Source organism: Phalacrocorax carbo, chromosome 3 (genome assembly GCF_963921805.1).
Source record: "Phalacrocorax carbo chromosome 3, bPhaCar2.1, whole genome shotgun sequence".
Classification (NCBI taxonomy): domain Eukaryota; kingdom Metazoa; phylum Chordata; class Aves; order Suliformes; family Phalacrocoracidae; genus Phalacrocorax; species Phalacrocorax carbo.
Window position 1 is genome coordinate 125,253,803 of NC_087515.1, and position 13,571 is coordinate 125,267,373.

Here is a 13,571-nt window from a genome sequence, read left to right on the forward strand (position 1 = left end):
AAATTTGTGAGTAGAACTCCACAGAGTGCAGTCTAAAGGGGTAAAGGGGATGGTGCTTCTCACAGGCAGCATATTCGTTTGAAAATGGTGTACTGGAAACATGGAAGAGAGAAGTAAAATTAAGCTGAAGGCGATGGTGAATGCAGACGAAATCAACTCCCCATATCACCTCTAGAAGGTGCAGAGGAACAATGTCTTCTGAAAACCGTGCTTCAGTATGTCTTAAGGTAGTACAGATTTTCTTGATTCCTAAGCACCACAATAAACTTTCATTTAAGGTGTCCAAAATCATCTTCCTGCTCTAAGTTACTCCTGAAAGCTTCAGGGACTAGGTCATCATATCTAAGCCCTGCCTATAAATATATAGAGATTTTCTCAGTGCACTTAACACATTTTTTCCTCTCTCTGCTCACCCAAAAAGATGAAAGCATGATTATCTCTTCCAAATATAATTTTGAAATTATAAAAAATTCCCATGTTACCTGGAGCTGTTTGCTGACCAAAGGGTTGTCAAATGTCAGCAGATAAGTCTCTTTATCCAAGAGCAGAACCATCCAGCCATACAGGTTTGATAAAGTATCAGGGACATAATTGACTGTGGTTGTCTTATTCCTACTGTCAGTCACAGTTAAATTATAGGGAATGTCTGGAGCCTCTTTTCTGGAGGAAAAAAATATAATCACATTTTTTCACTGAACTCTGTCATTTTGCAACCTTTACAGTTCTGTTTTTATTTGAATTACACTAGTATATGCTGGCTCTTTCTCAGAATGTGACTTCATTTGTGTAGTTCTTTACAAATATGGTAAGAAATGATCTCTGCCTGAAGTGCCGTAAAAAGAGAAAGAGAGACAAGGGGTGGAGGAATAAAATCACAGAGGAGAAAAGCTTGGCCAAAGCAGAGCAACAGCAACAGCCAGGATACCAGCTCCTACACTGCCAGGGTATTTCCTTTTCCACCAGACTCATGAGCCTCAGATTCAAATTTTAGGATCTTGTTCTTCTTGAAATGTGATGGAGTTTTCTGATTACCCACTCTCATTTGAGCGGTCAAAAATTTCATTGAGGCTGAAGGTGCAACAATCCAGTGTAGTTCAGGAAGCTGCTCTACCCCGGTCATCATGCAGTAGGAAGCTGGGGCTGCTGCAGACTGATGAAAGCCTTCACAAAATGGGTGAACTTTTAGTACAGCAGTTCTTCTCAACCTCCAAATGAGAACTCAAACCCTTTTTTCAGTAGAACTTTGCACTCCTAATTTCTGTCCAATCTAGTCAGAGAAAGAAACCTCACTGAACAAATGAACAGTAGGAATGACATCATAAGTGGGCATAAACCCTTTAGGTGTAAGGCCTCTTGAGACCTTTCTCTACTAAAAATGAGAAATAACACCATGAAGCTGGGATGGATATAACCACCCACCTTGACTTCCTCTCCACGGGCTGTCTTTTTCCTGCACATTGACTTTTTTCAAATTATGCTAAAATGGTCTTGATTATTTGGGCGTCTGGCCAGGATAACCTGTTACTGCTGTGTTTGCCAGTTTCCCCAAGATGGAAGGCTGCATATGGAGAAGTCCAGAGATAACGAACACTGCTGTCAGGAATTGTTTTACTGAAGGCAACAAACTACATGAAGGAAACAATAACGCTGAAGAGCAGCTAACCCTTCCAATGTTCAAACTTTGAACATCCGTTGTCTCCCCATGTCTGATTGATCAGGAACACCTCATCATAAGCCGCTTCTTCAAAACAATATTGTACCTCCAGTTGTCAGCACCTTGTATTCCAACAACAGCTCTGGAAACGGATGGAAACTGTGGCTGAAACTATGCTCTGATCAGCTACACTGTGTTACTGCTTCACATCTGGAACAAGACTGGGGAGGTCTCCTCTCCTTCTAGAGTCAACAAGGAGCATCAAGCTCCTCCAGAGGATGCCAGGTGCAAGGTGATCTAAAATGTTCTCTGGAGCTGAAGTGACCCTGAATGAATTTGGGTGACAAGACTTCCATAATAAAAATTTCATTTTGATGTCAAATCTCAGGAAGAATAAATCCTAGCCTAAGAATCTCCTCCCTGTCCCCTTACTGCACGCACACGCACAGATTGCCTAAGCTAGTCTCAGAATTCGGTGCATCATATTGTGACACTCTCTGTAGCAACGAGCAGAGATTATTTTCCACCCTGAGCACAGTCCCAGTTGGCTTGCAGAGGGATTGGTGCAGGGCTGGCTATGTCACTAAAGGTGCAGGAGGAGCTCTGATGGAAGCATCCAAAATTCTAGCAAAGGTCTTACCCCATCACCACCAGCATCTCCTATCCCTGGCCCTGACAACACTAGGCATGCCTGTAAAAATTTGGGGTTGCAGCTGCACAACTGCAACTAACAAGTTTTTTCCTGCTTCTTGCATTCTTTACATTATGCATGAGGAATTGCTAGGGATGCATGTCCCATGACTGCAGATCTCATTCTCAGCTGAAGACAAGTCTTGCTGGCTTGCCAAGGTACCCTGGGGCCATGATTCTGCCATAAAGCTGAATGCAGCAGATTTATACATGAATCAAGTGCTGCTGCAGGATCAAGGCAAGCTGGCAGTTTCTCCTTTAGTCCACTTAGTCAGTTTTGGCACTTGAGTTGGCATTAAGCTTAAAAAAACCCCCATTTTTAAGCATATCTAAAATGGTATTTCTAAATATTGGAGCATTACCCTACAACTAGACATCTCAGCATATTAACCCAACCCTCCAGACTGGATACGGTTTACTTACCCAAGATAGTGCTAAAGCTCCTGTCATTCTGCAGTTTGCCTGTTTGTATTTGCATTAGTTTTTTTCCCCTTGCTGCTTTGGAGACAATCCATAATTACAATAGCAGTCATCTTGGAGGGGGGTTGCCTGCAGATTATTTTTTTCTCTTTTAAAATCAGTTCTGGGTTTTGTTGTTGTTGCTGTTTTGGTGGCTTTGCTTTGGCAATGGACTTTCTGGTTACCAGAAACATTCAGCTGATAAACAGTAGTGGGGAATAGGAGAAGTGTGAATCAACAAAGAATCACTCAACCAGAAGATATTGGCAGACCAATGAAACTGACTGGAAGGAGTTTATAAGGCTTAAACAGCTTTCGTACTACTAATAAACCTCCTCTTGTAGGCATTAGCTGGACCAGGATATTAGGCTGCTAATTAAGCAAGTAAATGACAACAAGCACATTATTGCCACAGTTATCAGCACCTGCACAGGTATCTAGGAAATCATTCCTAGCAGCAGAAGCACACCACATATAACGTGGTGCAACATTAAACTCTCCTGCACGCCAAAAATCGCCTTATTGAGTTACAGAGATGCACAATGGCACAGCAAGTAACAGGGACTCAGACCCATCCTCTGTGCAATGTAAATCTGTGTGGTTTTGCTCTTAACTCATTTTACTCTTCATCGCTGGAGAAGTCTGATGAGACAGCTTGAATCACTTTTCTCAGGGACTTCTCCTTGGTACTTCCAAGAAGGTTTAAAGACAGAGAAGAAGGTCTGGAAGGGGCAATCCTACTGGGATATAGAGGGGGACACATGTCACCCAATTGATCTGTCAGCAAGTTAGGTGGCAGTTCCACACTAGCCGTGCAGATTCACTTGCTAGTGAATATGAATGTGAATTCACTAACTAGTGAATTAAGTGTGAATCCAACTCTGTTGGACACCAATCTTGACAAGAGGTTTATAAAGGCACCCCAAATATATATCTTAAACCAGACAGCTAACTTCCAGATAGTTACAGTTAAGTGAAATACATCTTTCCCAGCAAGCCTGCTTATCACAGACAAGTCCTCTCTCCCCAGACTTCAAATCTAGGATAGAATTTTGACTGCTTCAGACACTATCAACTTTCTGTTTCAGTTAATTGCCCTCAGTCTTTGAGACAGAGAGACAGGGAGCCATCACTGGAGAATCTTTGTTTCGAAAATGACATTTTTTAATGCCGGAAAGCCTTTTTGAGGAAGAAGGCTTGGTGTGGTTTCATACCAGGATAGTCTGGATTTGCTGACCTTCACCTGGACATTTGTTCATGACCCAGGAAGGAAAGGGAGCAAATTGATCTTACGGCCTGAAATCTCTGGGGTTTCCTTGACCTGGAATGCTGTGTCCTTGCCTTTTACATACCTTGCTCGAGGTCTTGCCACCCACAGACACATACCCTACCTCTGATAGAGTGGCAGCACACCAAAACAAAAATCTGGGGTGCCTGAGAAACTTTGCAGGTCCGCATGGACGTTAACTGGTACAAGACACCAATGAGCCTGAGACTATGTTCCCCTTGAAACGATGTCAGTGGGCTTGTTTTTTTCACCTATATGCCAAACAGACACCAAAATGGAAGTACCCTACTAATGAAATTACCAGCCACAATTTCCATTTGCCCTAAATAGCCAGCGATTTCACTGTGCCCTAAATAGCCACCAATCTACCTCTCCTTAATGTTAATGAAGCAGAGTAGCGGCGCACACACACAAGTATTTCTAATTCAGAGGATCCGAGGGAGCCTGCATGCATCATTAACATGGAGAGCTTCATTATCAGAGGAAAGAGCCTTCCCCTGAACTTCCCCTGGCTTTATTTGAAAGAAACTAGGAGGCAATGGTCTTAATGCAAAATTAACCCTCACTTTAAACTGCTGGAAGCCTTTACAAAGTGTAAGGGGGAAAAAAAGGATGACTCATTGAAAAGGCTGTATTTTTATATTGAAGCAGGTTTCAATTAAGGAGCAATTTGCTTTAGAAATATGGCAGGATGACTGGATAGGGCTTTACAGTCTGAGCCACAATTTACCAATTGTGATTGTATAAACTGTTATGTAATTTAGCTCAAGTGCATTGTGCAGAACTGCTCAACATAGATGGGCCACAAAGGATTTGTTAAACCAATCAGCAACATCAAGTCGAACAAATATTAACTCTCCTGTTTATGTTTACCATTAACTTACTTATCCTAAGGGTCCATATCTTTGCGTATGAAGACAGAGGCTGTGTTTAGCTCTAAATGCTTTCTGTTTGATATATTTGTGTAATAATCCATTATGATTATCCATCTTCAAAACAGGAAACAATATAACATTGAACTTCAAATGGGGCACCAAATGTTTATATCAACAGTCCAATTTACTGTTGGCCAAATGGAGGCTAATTCCAAATTATGACCATACCAAACACTTTACAGGTTTGATGCTGGATGCCAAACCAGTTCATTTTATTTTAATTGTCAAGAATTAAGAATTTGCAGCTGTTTAAAATAAATATGTGTATCTTTGTTGAGAGACCAAGGATATGATCCAAATCTGCCTTATATTATGAACCCTTACCACACTGTTTTTGTATGCACAGGTCTTTTGAAAATAACTAGATCTTTGTCCCTGATCCTGAGTAGCCACTATGCAATAGGCCTTCTGAGTCTGAAGTAAAAGAAGAATTGAGATGATCTCCTGGGAGCAGAGAAGGTCGTGAGTGACAAGCTAAGATGTCTTCATTCAAAGTATCTTTTCAGTTTGCTACTCCTGGCTTCCTAACTCCTCTCTATTCTTAAAACATTTCCCCAGCTCCTATAGTTTACAGGGTGATATTTTAAGGAAAACTAAAGTCAGAATCAAATTCTGAGCTGGAAAGTGGCTGGTAAGCAAGCAGTTCAAACATCTCTGCAATGTAAGCATAGCAAAGGTCTGCAGAGGACCACTTTGTCACTCCACTTATCCCATGTCAGGCAGAGCTCTAAAGCATCCACAGCGGATCTGCAAATCTGGACACAGGTACTCTGGGCATGGTTTTACTGCACCTCCATTGCCCACTTGCAGTCTTCTACAAATTAATTCAATTAATAGTATGTTGGTTATGACAGTGAGTCCCAGCTGGCATATATGGCTTGGAGCTACCCAGCCCTCAAGAAGCATCCAACCGGATTGTCAGGCTTTTAATTGCAAGCAAAGAAAGTGTAAGGCTAGCAAATGCTGTCTCCATGCTAAATATATCTTCCTGCACCTAGAAACATCCCAGACAATGATCAAGCTGAGGGTGTAGGCCTGGGGAAACATCTTCTCTTGCATACTTATAAGCCTGCGCATCATCTGGCTTTGCCGCCAATACTGCAACGTAAATGGAAAGGGGTCCTACACTGGGAACCAAATTTCTCTTGGCTGCTTTGGTGGGATGCTTCAGATGCCAGAAATACAGTGCAGTAAGTGTTGAACCTCTGAGGCTTAGCTGATGTGTTGGCTAATTGACCAGTCAACAGCCAGTGATTTAATATTTGCTTTCCACGTTATGCCACGGGAGCCCTGAGAGGGCTGGGTTATGAGGCCAAGCGAGCGTGTGAGCTGCCCTGTGTGTGAATACAGTCATGTACACAGGGAGGATACGCGACCAGGGAACAACTGAGCATGTACACATTGAGAGAAGAAGTGTGACTGTAAGGGTGTTTCACAGCAGGTGGGTGTTCATCTGAAGGCACCACAGTAAGTAAATATCAAAGGAAAAGCAAAACTAGAGTAACCATTTGAACTCTCCTCAAGAGTCAAAGACATGGAGGTAGGGGGTATGCTATTCTTTTCACACTAACCCATCAGCAGCGGCTGGGTTTGCAGCAACTGAATGCATGCACTACAGGAGAGGATATTAGACCAGATTTAAGAATTAAGGCTATAAAGAAGAAAGTTAATCTTTTCCTCTGCAGCAGACTAAGAAGAGGGAAGCAATAAAAGGCTTGAACTACAAAACTGGTGCTGAGCAAGTCCCAGGTTTCTGCAGGGAGACGGGGAAAGCAAATGAAAGGGAACAAGAGGCAAACTTCCTTCTGGCGCGCGTAGCTGCAAAGTGTTTGGAGTCCCCTTTGCCGCAAGGTGCTGCCTGGCTGCCGATTATTCTAATGCTCTCCTCCTGTAAAAATTATGCATAATGTGAAGAAACTTTTAAAGTCACTTAATCATGTTACGACAATTTTTTAATGAAAATTTGTTTTAATATTAATAGAGACTCATATTTTCATGATAATATGGGTAGCAGTGGCATTTGGAGCAGCCGTATCTAGCCTGCAGCCATGCTGTGCTGTGCCATGGCATAAGCTGTTCTTCAGACTACTCAATAACTTTCTCGCATATAAATTTATAAAGACTTTTATAAGCTTCAATTACATTTTTAAAAGACATAAAAATCCTCTTTAAAGGGTGCTTAAGTGACACATTAGTTTAACTTTCAACTGGACTTCATGAAGAAGGCTTTTGTTACAGCAGTGCAAGCTTGGAAATGGATCCTCATTGCTCTGGAAGCTGTTGGGTGAAACAGTTTGGGACAGAGTCAAGAAATGCTCAGTGTACTTGTTTTCTCTAAAAAAAGGGTTCCTAGGGTTTTCCCCTAACAAACCCCCCATTTTTTTCCAAACATACATTTGGGGGGGAAAAAAGTGCCAATACACTACACGTACTCGGGTAAATTAAATAGCACAAAGATGAAGCGACAACCGCTTGCGTTCAGTTGCCCACATTGTAACTGTTGAATAATTAAAATAGTCCCAGACGTGCTTTTAGCTTGTGCCAACAATCCCTATCCCAGACAATTCCCAGGCAGGGGATCTTTCCTAAAAGGCAGCACAAATGCATCTTCCCTGACGTTTTGGAGACTAAGCAGGTTAATATAGGTTAATAACACGGCCGTGGCCAAGCCTTGCCAGTTGCCCTCAGGGTCAGGGAATGAGCCTGAGGATGCTGGGACGGAGGTTGCCATACTAGGACTCCCCTCTCAAGATCTGTGACTTGCCTCAGCCCTTAAGATTTTTGGTGTTGGAGTCCATCCCTGAAACTCAGGGGAAACAAAAACCCACCACCTTAAACTCCTCGTACTATTTATTGAAGAGCACAGAGAATGCAGTGCCCTAGATCAAGAGAGAGCTACTGAGCACAGGAGATGAGACTATTTTACTGTTGTTGTAAGAAACCTCCTTGTACAGTGTGACTTCATGTCAAAATTAGGATGCTTTTGTGCTATTGCTTTGGCCTGATGCTCAGCAAATGTGGGTTTGGTGCTTAAGGCTTGGGCTCAGAGGCTTGTTATCCATTTTTCACCTCGGTTTTGACAGCACCTCTGTCTTACTGACTACAGGGACTTACCAGGAGTGGTAAATACAACTAGGAACTAGCAAGTTGCAGATCTGGTCATGTACTCCAGGGCCTGGTAAAGCACAACAGAAGGATTTCTTACAGAGTAATTCTTTGCTCATCAGAAACTGAAGAAAGCCAAGCAACAGTACTTTCATCTTTTTACTGACAGTAGAAGAATCCAAGAGACTGCACTGTTAGGAAATTCTTCCTGTCACCGACCTATCTTTCTTCTCTCTGCTCACCCTCTGCCAATGGCTTCTAGTAATATTTTGTTGTATTAATCCTAAACTGTTCTCTTTTTATTGTGAACCCTCTTCAAATACATCTGGTCAAAAATCACCCTTTCTTCTTCTCCCACCCCCTCATCCTCTGGTCATGCAATGGATATTTTATTAATTGACTTCATCCTTAATCCCCTCCAGCTCCTTTCATTCCCCACCCTACTCCTCCACCAGGTCCATTTTGGAGCGCTGTTGGCGTGACCGAAGCCTCCCTGACTCACTGTTTTAATTGGCTGCATGCTGACAATCTTTCAACTTAACATCACGGTGATTTGGCTGGTCTAACTACTCAGGAGAGAGGTTCTGGAAGCAGCACAAGAGGATGTTCTCAGTCTCTCAGGCTACTCTGTTAAATACATAGTCCTCAAGAGGACAGTATAACAGATGACCTCTGTTACTCAGGCTGCCAAGTGTCTTTGATGTAAGTTGATGCCCAGCTCGTGACAATGAAGAATAAAGAAGGGAAAGAAAGATGATTTGCTTGAAAGAAAAGGTTGATTGAGAAGTGCCTGGTCGTTGACATGACCAGTCTAAAACCCTGAAGCAAGTTACTGGGGAAGACAAGGTTTAGGTCAGGGCTCAAACTTTTCCAGAGTTCAACAACCATGGTGCAGATGAACTCCTATTTGTACTCACTCCTTAACCACTTTTTGATGCAAGGAGTCGGGAGGTGTACTGAATACATCAGCTATCATGAATTATTAACATTTATATTGTGGTAGTGTCCAAAAGAACTCAAACTATAGGCAGTGTTGCCCATCCACCTGCACGGCATCAACCCAAAGAGGTGGCAGTCCATATAATCAAGGTAAATACAGACTAGAAAGGGAATTGATTTGCAAGACTTCATCGTTAACTGCTACAGAAAGACATCTAGCACAGTTGTATTTTGCCTTGTACCCAGTACCCTGTTTGTTAAATCAGAATAATTCCCAACTCTTAATTTATTTCAAACTTTTGTTTTTATTATGAGAAATGGTAATCACATGCAAAGCCTGTAGGTAGCTGGAAGTCTTGTAGTTTTCCCCTTCAATGGAATATGTGTTTATCTTTTTTTCCTGTTTGGGAACAGTTAGGGGGTTTTTATTTCCTTCTTCTAAAACATGAATTATAAGACAGATGTGAATTATTAACAGCCCTCTGACAGAGCACTTCAGGACTTCTGCCTGTGTACTACTAACCTGAAACAGCAAAAAAATGGATAACGGTTCAGGCTCGCTCTTCAAAAAGAAAGTGAAATGTTGAGCAGGGCACTGGGAGGGGAAGAAAAGCACTGGTGGTGTTTCGATCACTAAAAGCCTTTTCCACTCCCCTTCTTTTTATGCAAAGAATTCACAGGTGTCCTCCCTGGGTAGCAGAATTGGTGGTAGTATTTGGCTGAGAAATATTTCTCCACTGGATCCCTTTAGCTGCCAGCTGCTCAAAGGCAGGAACAAGTCCAGTTTGGGGAGGCACATGTGACAGCAGAAGTGAGCTGGGACAGCATCTGGGATCTGTATCACCATCAATTCTGATGGGAAATACCTGGCTGTATCCCAGGACTGACATATTACAAAGGTGGGACATGAGGCAGTGAGAGTAGGAGGCTGAATTCTCCAAAACCATAGAATAGAATCAGAATCATTAAGGTTGGAAAAGACCATTTTCTATCCCTCTAAAACAAAATTTTAAAAAAATCAAAAGTGGCATTCTGTTGCAATCTTACAGTAGACATGATTTACTGTGAATGTGAAGAGATACCAGCAAGGAGGAAAGTCCTGATGAGGTGGGTAAGAAAGGCATGGCTCCATCAGAGTGGCAGAAACATATCTACTGGAAAGTTTTCTTTTCATTAAATACATAATTAAATTATTACATCTTCTATACGATACGGCTGTTCATTGCATGAGTTGGGCCCATGAAATCATAAAATGTTGAATCCAGTTTTAGTAGGAAACATAATATATGAATCTGATAATTTATAAAACTAACATAGCAGTGAAATCAGATGGCAAAGATTTCTTCCTTAAGACAAGAAAATATACCCCATTCATGATCACTTATTTTTTGGAAGCATTTGGGGAAATCTCTCACAATAAACATAAAAGGAAACATTCTCAGAACTTGACTTAAAATCAGACTAAATTTGAACTCTTTTTTTTTTTAAAAAAAAGACTGCATCTTATTTATCAACTCTGGTGTTTCACGATCTGGAAGTATTTTATAGGTCAGCCCTCAGAAAATCGTGGCAAAGTTTGCAGTTTGCCTACTAAATCTCTGACTGTCTGGGGCTTGGCCATCAATCTCACTTTGAACATCAGTGTCCATCTTGAACTGGATTCCTATTTCTCCAAAGGCCAGTTTATATCCCTCTGGTAATCTGAAGAATGACAAAATAGCAATACCCCACAGCCTCCACTTAAAGGCCCACATAACACCACCAGAATTGCCTCTGGACAGGAATCAAGACTATAGGTAGGATACCAGGGTAAGAAGGATAAGCAGCTTGCATCAGAAAAAAATTGAACCCGGGCAGGCCACATCTAAATTAGTAAATAAAATAAACCAGAGGCTGTCCTCTGGCCTGGAGGCCAACTGGTATGCACAATTCTCACAGCTGTCCATATAGCTGAGTTCTCCCGTTCAGAAACATAATGACTACATCCAAACTGCCAGCTGGGAATGGTCCTTCTGCTGTCTCTTCAACCATGCCTGAGAACTATCAGGGACATAACAAGCAGCCAGAGCAGAACTAGTGCCAGAGACCACGTGGACAGCAACATGGACTAATGTATGCCAGCACTCAGGCCTTTGACCTAGTTTAGGCCCCAGCAGAGAGGCAGGAGTCTCGGGACTGTGTTCAGACCCAGAAGGTCTCTCAGTATAAAACATAGCAAGCAACAGCCATGCTGATTTTTCAGAATTGGAGTGGTTACTTACAAATGAAGAGACATACGATGGAAAACAAGGTCGCTGCCACAAACACTGCCACCAGAAGCTTGGCTGAAGTTGGCACTGGCTGTGCAAGATACCGCAAGGATATCTGTGGAAGGGAGGAGATAGCTTCCTGTCTGCCCCGTGACAGAGCCGTCAAGATCCTCAAGGATGGCAGAGTGAGGAAAGGGGAAGGACACTTGGAAAGGTGAGTTGATGAAGGTCAGACGTTCAGCTCTCACTGTAAACCCTCCTGGGGGGAACAAGCAGCATTTTAGAATCAGATACTGACCTCTTCAAGGAAATGCCTGAAGACATCTCTGGAGAAAAAGGGACTAGCTTCATTTCACTATCGCTTTGGAGGTATCTGCTGAGTCAACAAGAAGGGGAGATTCAGGGAAATACATAAATAAATAAATAAATGGAGATGGTTGTAGGACTCGCCATTGCCATGTTAGGGCCAGGTCCAACCTGTCCAGCGCCCTGTTGTGGCGGGACTTGTGGTTACAGACTTCTCTGATCCAGGTGCTGCTCCTGGCCCTACCAGCATCTCCTCAATGACTCCAAACATTCTTCGCAAGTCCCACTGCCAAACATTACAGTCCCCAAAAGAGTGATTCTTATAGATCCTTTCTGCCTTGTTTATAAGACAAATTCTTTAGAGATAAGGACAGTTTATGTGAGTAAAAACATACTTGTGTGCATACGCACAGCACCTGGCACAGTAAAGCCTTAGCTGGAAAGGGTAGCTGGAGGATCTTTTCATTACTGTAATGCAATTAGCTACAAAAAGGAGGAATATTCATGCGGGCTAAAGCACAGGAAGGTTTTGAACATATTAATATTCCAGAAATGTCAGAAAATCATTGCCCCATAGACCACAAGTCAGATTTGGCATGAGCGTTCATGCAGCACATTGGTTACTATTCAACTATCTTATTCTCAGTCGTAGCCTCTCTGAGTTGGATTTTACTATTCCTCCTGTCCTTTGATCTCACCTCCTGAAGTCTTTTTCTCTGTTATATTATTATAGGGCAGTATTTATTTATATATATAAATATATTTAAGAGGTAATTGTGGTTGGAACATTCTTCAAAGAGCCTTTGGGTACCTCTTCAAAGCTCAAAAGAATGCTTAGTTTACATGTTATCTTAGGAAAATTTACCTAAGATTTAGGCTGGCCTGAGGTAGGAGCTTGGTGAAATTCTGCGAGGTTGTGTCATAGTTATTAAAGAAATCATTGCTCTTGAAATTTTACCTCCCAGGATGAAGAAACAGAAACAAGTCAGTGTATAAAAACCTCTTCCACTGAGAAAATGAAATCAGTTCAAAAATAAGGCTACGTTTGTTGTAAAAATATATGCGATATGTGGCTTCAACTTAGTGATGAAGCTATTTCCAAGGGAGATTGCAGGGAACCTGCAACCTCAGCCTGTGCAAGGCAGAGCAGCTAAAGGGTCTGGCTCAGCCCACCAGCAATGTCAGCAAAATGCACACACTAAAGAGCATGAGCGTCGCTGAGGACTGGTCATTATCTGTACCTCTACAGTCCCAGCTAAGGGATTTTCTCAGTTCATCTGAGCCACTCACCAAGCACAGCATTTATCTTGTATCTACTTATCATCATCTCATGCCCCACCTCCCTGTGAATGGGGAAGAGCTGTTATCCATCTGTCCAGCTGGGGAAGTGAAACAGAGAGTGACAGTTTTGAAAACTGTTAATGCAGTGAAACCCAAGGAAAGCGGGTGTGCAAATACATCAAAACCTAGCTCTTGATAATTCATCTATAGCAAATATAGTGACAAGATTACAGAAGAGAAACTGGGCCAGTACTCCTCATCATTATACAGTGCTTTTGGTGGGATTCAGCTGAGATATCTATCAATGCTTTTCTGTGGAAACTAAGAACTTCTAAACATCCGAACCTGAAACAGAAGGAAGCAACAGACTGTGGAAACCCTGCTAAATAAGTGCAAATCAGACTCACCTTGCCCTTTGTAACAGAACGAACAAGTCCTTATCGCTGTGCAAGTGTTCACATCAAAGTTCCTGAAAGCTGTGTTGGAGATGAATAGCTGGTATCTTTTGGGAGTCTTTAGTCCGGCTGACATACAGGTCCTATCCTGCAGTAAAGGAATGAAGAGGGCTGGGAAACACATCACTAAGTGAATCTCCAAGTCTAATGAGTCCAGGATGCAGCAGCTGGTACGCAAGGATGTAGTTGCACTCAAGCCCGTGGTTGTGG

At 42.3% G+C, this 13,571-nt stretch overlaps 1 protein-coding gene across 9 annotated transcripts in view; it reads right to left on the bottom strand.

The window, feature by feature from the left end:
- Window positions 1-13,571, bottom strand: part of PKHD1 (PKHD1 ciliary IPT domain containing fibrocystin/polyductin) — a 277,474-nt gene that overhangs the window by 126,884 nt on the left and 137,019 nt on the right. For all 9 annotated transcript variants that reach the window (XM_064448230.1, XM_064448231.1, XM_064448232.1 and 6 more), the window contains 3 exons: window positions 13,314-13,449; window positions 11,332-11,578; window positions 483-660 (listed from right to left, as the gene is read on the bottom strand). In XM_064448230.1, coding sequence (XP_064304300.1) covers window positions 483-660; window positions 11,332-11,578; window positions 13,314-13,449 — 561 coding nt within the window. The remainder of the gene's footprint in view (window positions 1-482; window positions 661-11,331; window positions 11,579-13,313; window positions 13,450-13,571) is intronic.